The 14,403-nt window shown below is 35.7% G+C and overlaps 1 protein-coding gene across 1 annotated transcript in view; it reads left to right on the top strand.

Moving 5' to 3' along the window:
- Arhgap42 (Rho GTPase activating protein 42) overlaps window positions 1-14,403 on the top strand; it is a 265,879-nt gene that overhangs the window by 205,662 nt on the left and 45,814 nt on the right. Inside the window, exons 7-10 of the mRNA XM_046466850.2 lie at window positions 3,280-3,384; window positions 5,600-5,729; window positions 11,930-12,030; window positions 13,824-13,933. Coding sequence (XP_046322806.1) covers window positions 3,280-3,384; window positions 5,600-5,729; window positions 11,930-12,030; window positions 13,824-13,933 — 446 coding nt within the window. The remainder of the gene's footprint in view (window positions 1-3,279; window positions 3,385-5,599; window positions 5,730-11,929; window positions 12,031-13,823; window positions 13,934-14,403) is intronic.

Below are 14,403 nucleotides of genomic sequence, written 5' to 3'. Positions count from 1 at the left end.
TTCCACTCGGTTTTGGCAACAGTGATCTGGAAGAGTGATCTGCTGCAGAGTCCTTCCCTTAGCCTCTGTGCCATCTCTGGTCCCTTTTCTCAGCTCTTACTTTTCTCTGTTATGTATTGCGGCTCTCTGTGGGCCTTTTAAGCTGGAACATTTTGAAAGTGCCTACATCCATACTGCACTTAGTTGTCCAGTGATTAATGGACTGGGAAATTATGAAGATTTGTTCTCTGGCTCACTTTTTAAACGATTATTTATCAATACATGTAGTATTGACTTTTACTTTTGTTCAGGTTATTGAAGTGAAAAATAGGTGATTCTAAAACTCTTGGGAGTAATAAAGTGCTAAATGATATTTTCCCAGTGATGAAATTTTTTAGTATTAAAAACTGTTACAATTGCTTTCATTATTCCTGTTAACATCCTGAAGGTGAGATTTACTTTAAGGCAAACTGATACCTTAGTATTTTCCACAGCACCTTAGCCACTTAGACACATTGACCAAATATACATGACATTGTATAACTCTTGATAGTTTTCAGAATGTCCTATTAAGTTCCTGTGGTTTAACATCATGGAAATTGTCAAAGATAAAATGAACTAGTAGAGATTGAAAACTACAAATAGTTTCACTTTGCTGCCATCTAGAGGCAGTTATTTTACATTCACTACCTTTATTAAAAGCTGTTTCCAACGCTATGGAAGATGGAATAAAAAGGTAGATGGTTCTTAGTTTACAATTTTTATGTCCTTTCCATAGAATTGTACATAGAATTTTACCTAGAAATTTCCATAGAATTGTGCTCAGCCTATGCTGTTATCAAAACATTTTTTTTTCCTGCTAAGTGAATCTGAATCCTTCTAGAAGATACCAATGAATCTATTTCCATCTTGACTAAAGTTGCTGCCTTTAAAAGGATATAATCTGAATAAAATGGAGGTGCCAGATCATTCTTTTAAAAACATAATTAAGCATTAAACAGTAGAGCTCAGTGGAAAATGTTGGTTTGTCAAAGTTCATGTGAAAATACTTGCATAAGTGAGTTTTACTTAGGGGATCCATGTGCTGCTCCGTGAAGCAGCCAGCATCAGGAGACCCTTTGGGTTGAGGAGGTGTCTCACAGCCAGGAGTCAGAAGAGAACACCCAGTATCTTCTTCAGATGTCTACTCTTTTGAAATTCCACATAAATTTAGGATTGGAGTGTCAAGCCAGGATAGAGCAGTTCACATACATTATAAGCAACTATAGCCTAAAGAGTAGAACTGCCCATTTGTTGAATTTTCAGTAATGTTCTTGCTTCTATTCATTCAGAATGGTTTACTTCTTTCTGAAGTATTGAGGTGCTTTGTCTTTTCCCATGTTCTGAATGCTCTCAGAATATTAAGAGATGGATTTCAGGGCATTAGGTATTTTATGGAAAGATTTATCACAGGTCTTCTTAAAGTATCTTCTTTATAAATTTAATTAACTTTTGTGCTTATGAAGATTTTAAAATAACATCTGCTTCATACAGCATCCAGTTCATAATGAGGCAGTTTAATCATGGACTAATTATAGATATTAAAAAATGAAATAATACTCCTCCAGCAGCTTCATAAGCTATTAAATGGATATGCAGAGGACTAGTGCTATCTGTGTTTCAGAAGTATTTTTTTTATTTTATCTCTAAAAAGCTTTAAATCTACATATTCAAAGTCTAATTAAAGGTATTTTAAGCTCCAGTTCGGTTTACCTGGGCCATAGTATACACATCTGGGCAAACGGCATGCCTTTTTTGCAGGGGATGAGGGGATCTAACTCAGGGGCACTTTACCTCTGAGCCACATCCACAGTCCCTTTTTATTTTTTATTTTGAGACAGGCTCTTACTATGTTTCTGAGAGTCTCACTAAGTCCCTAAGGCTGACCTCCTTGTCTCAGCCACACAAGTCATTGGGGTTACAGGCATGAGCCACTGTTCCCAGCCAGACTATATATCTTATTGAATAATTTGACAAATAGATTATAACATCAATTTAGGATAATCTATTGAGTATTGAGTTTTGACAATAATTTTTAATTGATATAATACTGCAAGTATAAAATTATTCCAAAATTGGCAAATAATACAGTTCATCATGATATTGGGAGCTGTTGAATAAGAGAAGAAAGATCCTTATACTAAAACAACAAAAACAATTTACTGATTTTGTATGATGTTGACTTTTCTAGAGGGAGAAAAGTATTAGGTCATATTTTCCAATAGAACCAATACTTCTGTTGGAAATCACAGCACACAGACCAGTTGATGCTTAACCCAGTTCTCCCCAGGCCTAGGAAGTGTCAAGATGCTATTCACATATGAAAATGGCCGCAGGTTGCATTTCCTCCTTAATATAAAATAATAAGTTACAGACATATTACAAGGTACTTTGCAAAAATATTTCTAACTTTGTACTAGAAAATATTTGTGGGAGAGATCAACTTAGTGGATGAGTCTGTAGAGTAAAATTTCATCAAATTCAATTTTTAAAAATTCAACTATTTTTCAGATGTAACTTATTCTATGTAAACATAAGTATCCCATAATTCCATGGAGAGCCAGTCTTTTTTTTATAGATAAAAACATAATAAACACAAGTGAATTTGATTATTAGAAGGCTGGGACTCTGGATGGCAATTGTAGTTTTTCTAAAGAAGGTTTTACTCTAAGTCTGATAGGAAAGACCTGTGTTATCTACTTTCATGTTTTTGCTTAACACAGCCTGTTAGGGGTTCTTCTTACTCCTTGCTGAAAGATCTCAGTTCCATAGCAAAATCAGTACTGCCACCTTGTGACACTTTCCTTAACTTTTCTCTGGCTTAAACTCATTTCTTCCCTTGAGCACTTCTTATCTGTGATTTACTGATTGAGTCTTCCTTACATTTGTGTTTTACTTCCTTGTTTTGGTAAGAAGCTTTTCCAGGGTAAAACCTGTGGCATTTTGTTCTTTATTCCATTTTGTGGTCTCTTGTGGATATTTCTTCAGTGCCTTTGAATAGCAAAGTAGTTAACATGACAATTGATACCATCAGACTCAAAAAAATTTAAATCACTATCTATAAAAAGGAAATGAAAATTGGTTCTTGTGGTTTCTGTTTTACAACCATAACTATGTTGCTTGCCTTACCAAACAAAAAGGTTGAAAATTTGTTCAATTGAGAAATTAAAATGAAATAGTATTTCCTCAGTATTTTACATTTGATGATCATGTTTTCAAAAACAAATTTTCGTGCTTTTTAAAATCTCTTTATCTTTGCAGCTTTTGTCATTCCTTCAGGGTTTATTTACTTTTTACCACGAGGGATATGAACTCGCCCAAGAATTTGCACCATATAAGCAACAGCTACAGTTCAACTTGCAGAATGTAAGTTTATAGCTGTTCTTCCTGCCTTTCCTCAGTGAATCTGATGATCACAGGAGAACTTGTTTGTAACCAAGTCAAACCGAAAAATCTTTCAAAAACTTGTCTAGGTAGGGTAAACCTAAATAATTTTAAAAAGTCACAGTATTAAAAATACATTTTTTTTCTAGCTTCTAGGTAAAAAGTATACCATAAAAGAACAACGTTTATGTTAAAAAAATATTTAAGCCAGCAGTTTTTTTTTTTTCCTTTATTCAATGTTCTTGTTAATTTACTGGCTAATGCAGGATGACTAAATTCTAGAGATCTGTTTTACAGCATGGTGACAATAGTTAATAATAGTAATTGTTAGTATAGAATTTTAATGTTCTACACACACAAATGTTAACTATGTATATTAATTAACTTGATTATGGAAATCATTTCATGGTGTATACTTTATCAAAACATCACATACACCTTAAATATATACAATTTTTATTTGTCATTTGTACCTCAAAGCTGGAAAAAAAAAAAAAAGATAACTGATTGACCTTGGGCAAGTCTTATCTGTTGAGATAGCAACATTTCTACATTTGTGAAATGATATTATTAAACATGAATACTCTCAGGTCCCATCTCTCTATAAAGAGGGAGAATAAAAAATGTGATATTTATTATTCTCAAATAATATGAATAGTGAATGTGGTTTTGAAACATTCAAAATAACTGCTTTAAAGCATAAGCAAAAATTATTTCCAAACAGCCCATTTCTCTGAGGTTTATTTTGTGAAGTAGTCTAACCAATCCTTTTAATCTCTGCTTTCACAACTTTTTAATTTTTGATTTCCAAATAACTAAGCAATAGCCATTAAAGAAGAGCAAATAGCCAACCCATTTCTGCCTTGTCCAACCTCACAAAGAGTGAGGTCCTCCCGATGGTTGAGGTTTTTCTGTAACTGAAACACGGTTACTCTAGCCAGAATCATTTAGGACAATTGTACTTGATTTTCTATTTTAAAAAAAGTGTTTTTCTGGTTATTTGGATCTTACCATTATAGAGATGTTCATAAGTAAAAATACAGAGTTGGAGTGTCCCATGAGAAATATATAATTGGATTTATTCTATTTGTGTTTTGAGTTTTCACTTTTATTTAACTTAGATTTTCTGGAAGAATTAATTTCACTTTTTCCTATTATTTTTCAACATGGAATACATTCGGACTTTTTGGGTAAATATTAAAAAGGAAAATTATAAAAGTCATAGCATTTTTATGATTTATTTCCATATTAAATTGAATTGTGTTAAGTTTCCAGTGATTCATGGATAGAAGAAGAGGAAGAAATTGTAAAACTACTGAATTCTGTTTTCTTAAGAGAAAAGTAGCCGAAAATTCACAAGAAAAATTTCCTAAGCTACTTTGAAATTCAGTACTTTTATCATGTACCACAACAAGATCTTAGAGTTAGGTGGTGATTTTTATATTTTCAGACACTTGTCCTGAATGCAAAAGAGATTTTTATAGAGAAAAGCATGATGCTTTCTACAGCTTAAGTAAACTTGCTGTAAGGTGGGTAAACTATATCTTGCAAAAGATGTTAGGACTTGGAAGACTATTAATTTTTATAACTTAATTCATATACTAATCTCTAAATAACTATGTTAGTATTTCTGAAAAACAAACCATATGATGTTTCTTCAGCAAAGCTTTTGGAACAAGAACGGTGAACTGTTTTCTTGATTTGTTCAGCACCACGTATAATCAAAAATATCATTTTTTTTAACCTCTAAAGAATCAAATCCCTATGTATCTACTTTTTGCCATAGAGGGTAGGGAATTCAAAACTGTATTTAATGAATTATACTTATTTTTAATTGCTAAATTTACCTTTTAAGTAATAATATTAGAGTATTAAATAGCCCCCTTCTATCTTTTACACACATGCACACACACACACAGAGACACACACACACACACTCACTCACGGATCCAAAGGAGAAACAGTACAGAAGGTCATTCAAAAAGTTTTCACTACAGTGATTTGAAATTATACCATAGGACTGAACATCAACAGGATCATGGATGTGGCAAATGACGCCGAAAGAATCTGAGTTGTTTTTTGTACCATTTGCAGTTTTGAGATTTTAGTGGAGAGGTTCCTCAGAGCTGGTAGGAAATAATGAAAAAAAAATGTTTTTTGTTTTTTTTTTTGTTTTTGCTTTTGTTTTTTATTTAAGACAAGAAATAATTTTGAAAGTACTCGCCAAGAAGTAGAGCGGTTGATGCAGAGGATGAAATCTGCCAACCAAGACTACAGACCACCCAGCCAGTGGACAATGGAAGGCTATCTTTATGTCCAGGAGAAACGTGAGTCACAAAGGCATAATTTACATCTTGTGATTTAGCATGCTCTTTTTGTATGATGTGATTTGGTTGCTTTCATTTTTTTCTTCTTGTAGGAAGACTGAAATTTCTTGTAGGTCCCTCATGTTTAGAATAGCCTGTTCTCCCATCACCACCGCTACAGTGACGAAGTTCTTCCCATTTTGGCATCAGGATCTCTAAGTTGATATCATGATGAACTTGGAACTTGCATTTTGTACTGATCATACAGTTACCTGAGTTCAGTTTTAGAATTAAATTGTAACACCTCATCTCAACTTAAAGTTGCATGGAAAATTGAAAATCAAAACCTTTGTCAGGATGAATCATCCTGGTGACTATAATAATAATTTTCTCCTGCAACAGCATTATTTTGTTTAATTCTGTGCTCTGCCAGTTTTCAGGAGTAAAATTTGCAATTATGTCATGTCACATTGACACTCTTTACTTCCTGAGGTTAGGAAATAAGTACCAGACCAAATAGAGCGTTATTATAATTGTTTCATGCAAAGGTTTTTCTCACAAAATTTTTTAAAAGCCATTTAAACTTGTATAACTAGGCTCCTTTCTGCATGTTACTTCCCTTAAGTGGAAACCAGTTTGCCTATTTTCGACTGAGTTAACTCTGTTTCAAATTAGATTTTCCCTAAAGTGCTGTACTTGTACTGTTCATGTTGAAGGAACAATTATTTTATTCTCAGTCTTTCATGGACCAGTGTCTTTGTTAAATACAAACTCATGTGCTTAGATTGTGCATCAAGGTCAAATTGCTACAAATATTTTGAAATACATATTCCCTTTTCTCACACGTTGGAATTCACAAACCACATGGAGTAGCATTGCTTTAACATCTCCATGTCAGTAGGCTAAAGAGCAATGAAGTTCTCTTGGTTGGTATAATAACTTAAAGGGGTTTTGATGAGGATTCTCAGAGATAACTGGGTCATCCATGAAAAGTTTTTAAATATATGTAACGTGGTCACGAAAATGCCAATAATTTTTGCATTTGAGATTCCCAGGTGATGCTCCCTTATTGGATAGAGTTTACAAGCAAATAATTTGATCAACAGACTCAGTAAAGAGATGCTGGCTTAGGAGAACTGGGCTCCTAATTTTTTTCTCTCTCATAAATCTACTTTGGCCATTCCTAGCTGCTCTATAATTAGAGCATAATGTATAATTTCCACCCCCCAGTTCATGAAGAAGGAGCAATCCATTGGTTCACATATAGGGTGTAAAGATTTGGCTTGAGTCTCTAAGGGAATTTTTAAATATTTATTTTAAATCTTTCTGGTTTGCAATCCTTGGTATAAGGGTCTGTTGGGAGGAGTCACTTTTTACATTAATGATGAGTTTAGCTAAATGGAGGAAGGATTTGTTGACAGTAAGGGTTCTTCAGATTTGCATAGGGGTAGAGGAGGTTCCTTCCTTGTGTCTGCAGAATTTTTGTTCATTCCAACCTGATAACAGTTTATTTCTTGAGTTCTTTTCCCTACCCTGGAATCTGTCCCCTCTAGAATTTTTAGCAGATCCTCATAAAGTGCTGGTGAGTTCTGCCCTGCTGCAGTGGCCTGGGCCCTGCCTGATGCTGAAAGCTCTCAGTTAGACTCTTCCTCCTTAATATTAATGCCTCTTCTTTGATATTGTATCCCCAACACAGTTTTCACCTTGACTTTCTCTGTTATCTGCCCACATATTTTTTATTTTTTTATGTATAATTGACATACAATAAATCACACCAATTTCAAGTGTACAGTTTGATAAGTCTCACCATGTTTGCATCTCTCTATCCATACCACTATCCAACCTGATAAATGTGCTCATCACCTTCACAATCCTGTTTCCTCCTGTTTTTTTCCACCTGCTACCTTCCTCAATTCCCCTTTCCTGGGGTTTAAAAAGAAAAGTGTATCTGTTTATATGCTTTGGGAATTACTTTTCTGTAAGGGGAAAAAATTCAAAGCCCCATCCAACCGGAGAGCATTTATGATAAGAGAATCTAATTAAGATGTCATTGATTGTGTGCTCGCTCTCACTGAACATGTCAGTTCTGTTGGGGACAGAAAATGGGATAAAGAATTTGGCTTCAGGATTTGCTTCTTCTGCTGCTGTTTTGTAATGAAAGCATAAGACAAACTCACACAATTAGCAGTCATTAAAATATCAAAGTTGTAAATGGAGTGGTAAATAGTGATGGGCATGACAGGGTAGAAGCAGATCACTATAGTTTGGACACAGGTCTCCACTTTATCTGGGTATGTATTTTATGTTATCTGCCTCTAGACATGTATCAAATCACATTTGAACAGACTTCAATTTACCAGAAAGAACACGAGTCCCAAAGTCATTACTCTGTTGGAATTCCATGTTTGCTCACTAACTCTGTGACTCTTGAAAACAGTTTTCTGAGCTGTCTCTCCATTCATAAAAGGGATATTTATTCTTATTTCCTAATGGTGTTGCAAGAATTAGAGATAATGTTTATAAGATGTCTCTATTTTCAGTAATGGTATTAAAAATAGCATTAGGGCCAGGCGCAGTGGTGCACACCTGTAATCCCAGTGGCTTGGGAGACTGAGGCAGGAGGATCTCGAGTTCAAAGCCAGCCTCAGCAAAAAGCTGTCTCTACATAAAATACAAAATATTGTGCCCCTGGGTTCAATCACCAGTACCAAAAAAAATATAGCATTATGCCTATCAGAGCCCTAACTATTCTATACAATGTACATTCATCTCATTTAATTCTTTTTTAAAAATTTTGTTTTAGATGTTGATGAACCTTTATTATATTTTTATTTTTATGCAGTGCTGACAATCAAACCCAGTACCTCACACATGCTAGACAGTGCTCTACCACTGAGCTACAACCCCAAGCCCTCATTTAATTCTTAAAACAACTAAGAGTATATTTCTCTAAAAGGAACAAATGTAATTAAATGTCCTGTTGAAGAAACTATTCTCTGCAGCATCTAGGCTCAGTTTTATTATACATAAAATGCTGTTTATAGTGTCTGACTCAAAATGTTCTTAGATAAAATTGCAGGCACCTAGTAGGTATTTGGTGAATATTAATTCCCCTCCCACTCCTCAGACACTCATCTCAGCAACCTGAGATGATGACTAGGTAAGATAATTAAACTTCTTTTATTTTGCAAATTTAGAGCTACAGTAAATTTTTATTTTCCCAGACACTTATAGGGAGTTCAGAATTGCTTGTCTAAGAACATCTGTCCTGGCTGACTGCCAGGCAGCTCTAAGGGAAGCAGCATGTGTGTGCAGCAAACTTGGTAATTAAATGCGGGAGGTTTCAAACTTAAGATGGAGGCAGGAAAAAACATCTTAAGTCTAAAATGTCATCAGGGCATTGCAGGAGATTATTTTAAAATTATAGCTAATAATGCTTCTGAAGTTGCTACCTAAGTACTAAAGTCACCATGAATTTCCATCCAGCCATTTTCTACTAATCAATTCTAAGTCTTTAAGTATTTATATCACACATAACAGAGTTATCAACAAGTATCGTTAAGTATTATAGTATGAAATGATCTCAAAACGGAACTGAAGTTAATTGCAATAATCGTTTGTGATTATAAAGTATATGGCTGTGCCCTGTAATTTGAAAATCTGGAGTAGCTTAAGTATTCATGTTAAATTTGACACCAAGGGCACCATTATTAAGGAAAAAGAATGCAAATGACTAGTGGAATACTTTTCTAAAGAGGTGATTTTTTAATATTTCAATTTCTTGCTTCTAAATCTATGGTCCTGAAATCATGCCAGCAATAACAATTGTGCACATTTGTTGCTAGAAAAATCCAGGTGTTAAGCAAGATGGGTCCCTAGATGAAGAAGCTTTATAGAAAATAAGTTCAATTTTCAGCCACTCAGCCCACTGTGGCATTTGAGTACAGAACACTTAGTGACCCTGTGGGAAAACTGAAGGACTTCTGCTTTGGTCCTAAAAAGGTTGAACTAACAATATATCCTATCCCCTGACAAAGCAGCAGCATCCACATTGTTTAAGGAGAGCAATGGGCTGTACCGTGGTGTGCCAGGGGAGAAGGCTGCACAGTGGGGAAACAAGGTGAACACTAACAGATGCAAGCTTCCTTTATAAAAATATATATTTTACTTTTTTGGGGGGGGGGGGTGCACTGGGGATTGAACACATGGCCTCCTGCATCTAGGCAAGCTCTCTCTGAGTTACATTCCCAGTCCTATAAGTTCCTTTAAATATAAATGGTGGAAATTATTTTCATTTAAGGAGTAAAATGAATTTGTTTTCTTTCATGTTAGTGGTAAGAGGAGACAACTCCAGGGTCAGAAGGTCTTAGAGCAGGATGCAATCAATCATTCCTTTATTCTTTTGTCAAATATTTCTCTGACAATGTTCTAAGGATTATGAATATTCTAATTCAGCTAATCATATCCTGCTCTTAGAGACTTGTAGAATATCATGACAAAGATAGGAAATAAATAAATTAGTAAGATTTATCATGTTTAGCAGTTATAACTGTTAAGAAGAAAGGAAAACAAGAAAGAAAGATAAGAAATATCAAGGTTAAGGGTGTTGAGAGGTCGAGGGTGTTGAGATGTTAGCTATCTCTATAGGAAAATGTGTATTACGAAGGTGACATGAAGGAAGAGACCTGAAGGAAGTGACAGTACAAGTTATCAGATACCTGAAGAAAAGGTAGTTCAGGCTGGGAGAGTAGCCAGTGCAAGTGTCCTGGGGTAGGACTCATTCGCTGTGCTCAAGGACCAGGAAGGGAGCCAGTGTAGCTGGATCAGCCTATGTGAGGCAGAAGGCATTTGGGTGTGAGGTGAGAACAGCATGAGATATATGAATCCATGACCAATCATGCACAACCACAGAAGGGGAAGTTATATGCCATGTATATATGATATGTCAAAATACATCCTACTGTCATGTAAAACTAAAAAGAACAAATAAAAAAAAAACAGAATGAGAGGCCATATTATATGGATCCTACTGGATAATAGGCTCTTTGGTTTTTAATTGAAGTGATCTAGGAAACCATGGGAGGGTTTTGAACAAATATTAACTGGCTTAATATTTAGCAGCATATTTTCTGACAGTTTTCAGAGTAGAGAACAAGAGTAGACATAAGGGAAATAATTTTTAATCACTTGGACTATTTATTATTCTTCCTACATCTGTGGAGTACAAGTACATTTGTTTCTTGGTATCTCGGGGGGATTGATTCCAGGATCCCATGTGGATAGCATATTCCAATGAGGCCCAAATCTTACATAAAATTGCATATAACCTACACACATCCTTCTTACACTTTAAATTATCTTTAGACTATAATACCAAATGCAATGCAAATGTTGTGTAAATAGTGGTTATATTATGTTGCTTAGGGAATAATGACAAGAAAAAACTTTGTTCATGTAGGTTTCAGCCCCCCCCCCACACACCCAGATATTTTCAGTCTGGCTGGGCACAAATGCCGCAGTCTGGCTGGGCACACAATCACGAGCCACCACACAGCTTGTAGATTCAAACAGCAACTCTTTATTCCCGAACTCACACCAGCCGTCTACAATCACGTTCTGGGGAAATCCACGTTCTCTGCCCAAATTCACCTCCACTGGGCTTCTATCTCTCAAAGAATACTGTGGGAACTCAGGCAGCAGAATACGCCTATTCCCAGCAGGAATAATCTTAAACCTTAAACCTGGAACCTAAACCGGGAACGCCCTAAACCGGATTATCTTAAACCGGGAACACCCTAATCCGCCTTGGTCCTTGAGCAAGGTCACCTACATTCAATGTCACTGCAACATGGGGTACGCTGGCAAGGAAATTGTCATACCTACTTGGCTAATGGCTCCCAGCAAGTCTGGAGTCTGTTGAGATTGCAGATTCAGAATGGCAGATATGGAAAGCTGGTTATATACTACCTTTTCAGATAAGACAGCTCAGTTCAGATCTGAACCTGCCCTTGAGCTTACAGAGCCAGTGTGGGAGCTCCAGGAAAGCTGAATTGTTTGCTTCCTACAGGCGGTACCCTCTCCCACTCTTCTTTAACTGGCCTTTTTCACAGTAAATATCCCAGCCTTCCTTGGTGTATGGAGATAACTTAATTGTGTGTCAGTGTACAAACTTAGATTCAAAGCATTTATTAAGACAAAATATTTTTGTTTCCTTACATTAGGACCACTTGGCTTCACATGGACTAAACACTACTGTACATACGATAAGGGAAGTAAAACATTTACGATGAGTGTTTCAGAAATGAAATCCAGTGGGAAAATGGTGAGCTTGTTTTGCTTTTTGTTTATTTGTTTGTTAACTAAGCTTGTTATGTGGGTAATGGAAATAAAACAACATAGACAGAGGCTTGCTTTTCTAAAAAGGTACACGTTTTTTTAAAGTTGAAAATTCAAAAACCTCTCTCATTTTTTTTCTCGCATTTTAGTGACCTTAATAATTTAAAAAGAGTGGGCAGAGTTTTCCTGTACTTGGTCATGAAATGTTTATAAGCAGTTGAGTTAAATGTAGGGGTCCTTCAGTAGATTACTGAGGTGTCATCTCGCGTCCCTGGTAGCAGAGTTATTGGTCTGCACTGCGGTTGGCGAACAGCCCAGGAAGGGACTGTCAGTGACTGAACCAGGCTGGAGGATTCTGCATTTTTCCCTCGGTGGCTCCTGCAGAGGCTACATGTGCACTTGAGTGTCCTTACCTCTTTTGCACTGTTGACTATTTACCAAAATGCTGGCCCAGGAGTTTCTCAGAAGAAACCAACTGATGCTCATTTATCCCTAAAGTAATTTGGTCCCTGAATGTCTTGCGTGGCTAGTCAACTGTATAGGACATGGTATACTTTATTTGAGGAAATGCTGTAGAGAGCTTTACCGCGTACAGTACTTGTGAGTTAACAGATGAATATGGCGAATAATTAAACTTGTGAATTACATCATTAGGCCATGATCTAAGAATTCTGGGGCTGAGAGTTATCCTAAAGATAAATTTGTCTTATTTTAACAGATCAGGAAAGTTTTTAGAAAGAAGTGACTCACCCAGCTAATTTCTGGTATAGATCATGGCAGAGGTAAATGTTGATGTAAGTTAGACACATATTCAAATATGTCAGCCGAAACTTATTGTGCTTGGGCATTCACTGGAGTCTAATAATTCAAACTGAAAGACATAAAATAAAGGAGAAAATACCAGAGAAAAAGAAACCCTGAATCACTGCCATCATGAGAAGTTACTCAGTGCCATAATCACAGCTAGTTTTTGTTCTCTAGTATAGTGATTGCCAGAAATTCAGCGTAGGTGACTGTTGGGCAGTTAATGCAAATAGACCAAGCCAAAGTCTGTTCATAAATCTGATATTTGTAACCAAAGACAGAATTAACCAGACACTGGATAAACGTTCCCCTAAAAGATTGGCATCACAGGCACAGAAGAGCTTTCCTATGCATTGGGCCCAGGTTTGGTCCCTTTCAAAGAGTTTCTGATTTAATAGCAGAGTACAGTTGGCTACCAGCAAAGCAATCATGTGGATGTATGCTGCAGTAGCAGTATAGTAAATGTGTGCTGGAACTTTATTGTTTTGGTAGCTCTTCTGTGACTTTTAGCTAGCTGTCATTTTATAACATAAGACTCTAAAATAAAGATGTGCTCACATGATACTAATCTCTTGGCAGTCTAAGGAATTTTGATTAAGAACAACAGTGTTCTATCTGAACATTCTCCATATACAACTGTGATGTTACAATAACTGTAATTTCATACCTTTTTGAAACCCAAAGTCCTAAGGGTATTGTACAGTATAACAACATTATAAGTAAATGTGCTGCAAGGTACTGGACAGGCCTGTCACAAAATTCTTTGAAATAAAACATGAATGTACAATTAATTAATAAATGGTTTGATATATTATAATTGGGCAGCTAACATTAGGGAGGAATATAAGTATGATTATGACCTTTATGCATAACTTATATTGTTAAGCTAACATCTTAATCTGGCTACTTTACCATGTACTTAATGTATTTCAGTTCACCTGATCCTGTAGTAATGTGCTGCTCCTCTTGTTTCAGAATGGCCTTGTTACTAGCTCACCAGAAATGTTTAAGTTAAAATCTTGTATCCGACGAAAGACAGACTCAATTGATAAACGATTCTGCTTTGACATTGAAGTAGTTGAAAGGTTTGAATTTTACTTTTCACTTTTTTTGTTGGTTGTTTTTTTATTAATATTTTGATTTATATATGACAGTGGGATGCATCACCATTCATATTACACATATAGTGCACACATTTTTTTATATCTCTGGTTGTATACAAAGTATATTCACACAAATTCATGTCTTACTACATGTACTTCAGATATTAATGTTCCTCACATTCCACCATCATTTCTAACCCCATGCTCCCTTCCTTCCCCTCCCACCCCTTTGCTCTATCTAGAGTTTGTCTATTCCTCCCATGCTTCCCCTCCCTACCCCACTATGAATTAGCCTCCTTGTATCAGAGAAAATATTTGGCATTTGTTTTTTGGGGATTTGCTAACTCCACTTAGCATTATCTTCTCTAACTCCATCCATTTACCTGCAAATGCCATGATTTAATTCTCTTTTATTGCTGAGTAATATTCTATTGTGTATATATGCCACATTT

This window comes from Marmota monax, unplaced genomic scaffold (assembly GCF_021218885.2).
Source record: "Marmota monax isolate L192 unplaced genomic scaffold, Marmota_monax_Labrador192_F-V1.1 WCK01_AAM20220418_F8-fsc00045, whole genome shotgun sequence".
In the NCBI taxonomy this organism is placed as follows: domain Eukaryota; kingdom Metazoa; phylum Chordata; class Mammalia; order Rodentia; family Sciuridae; genus Marmota; species Marmota monax.
The sequence above is the reverse complement of the archived record's forward strand: the minus strand, read 5'-3'. Positions and strand labels throughout refer to the sequence as shown.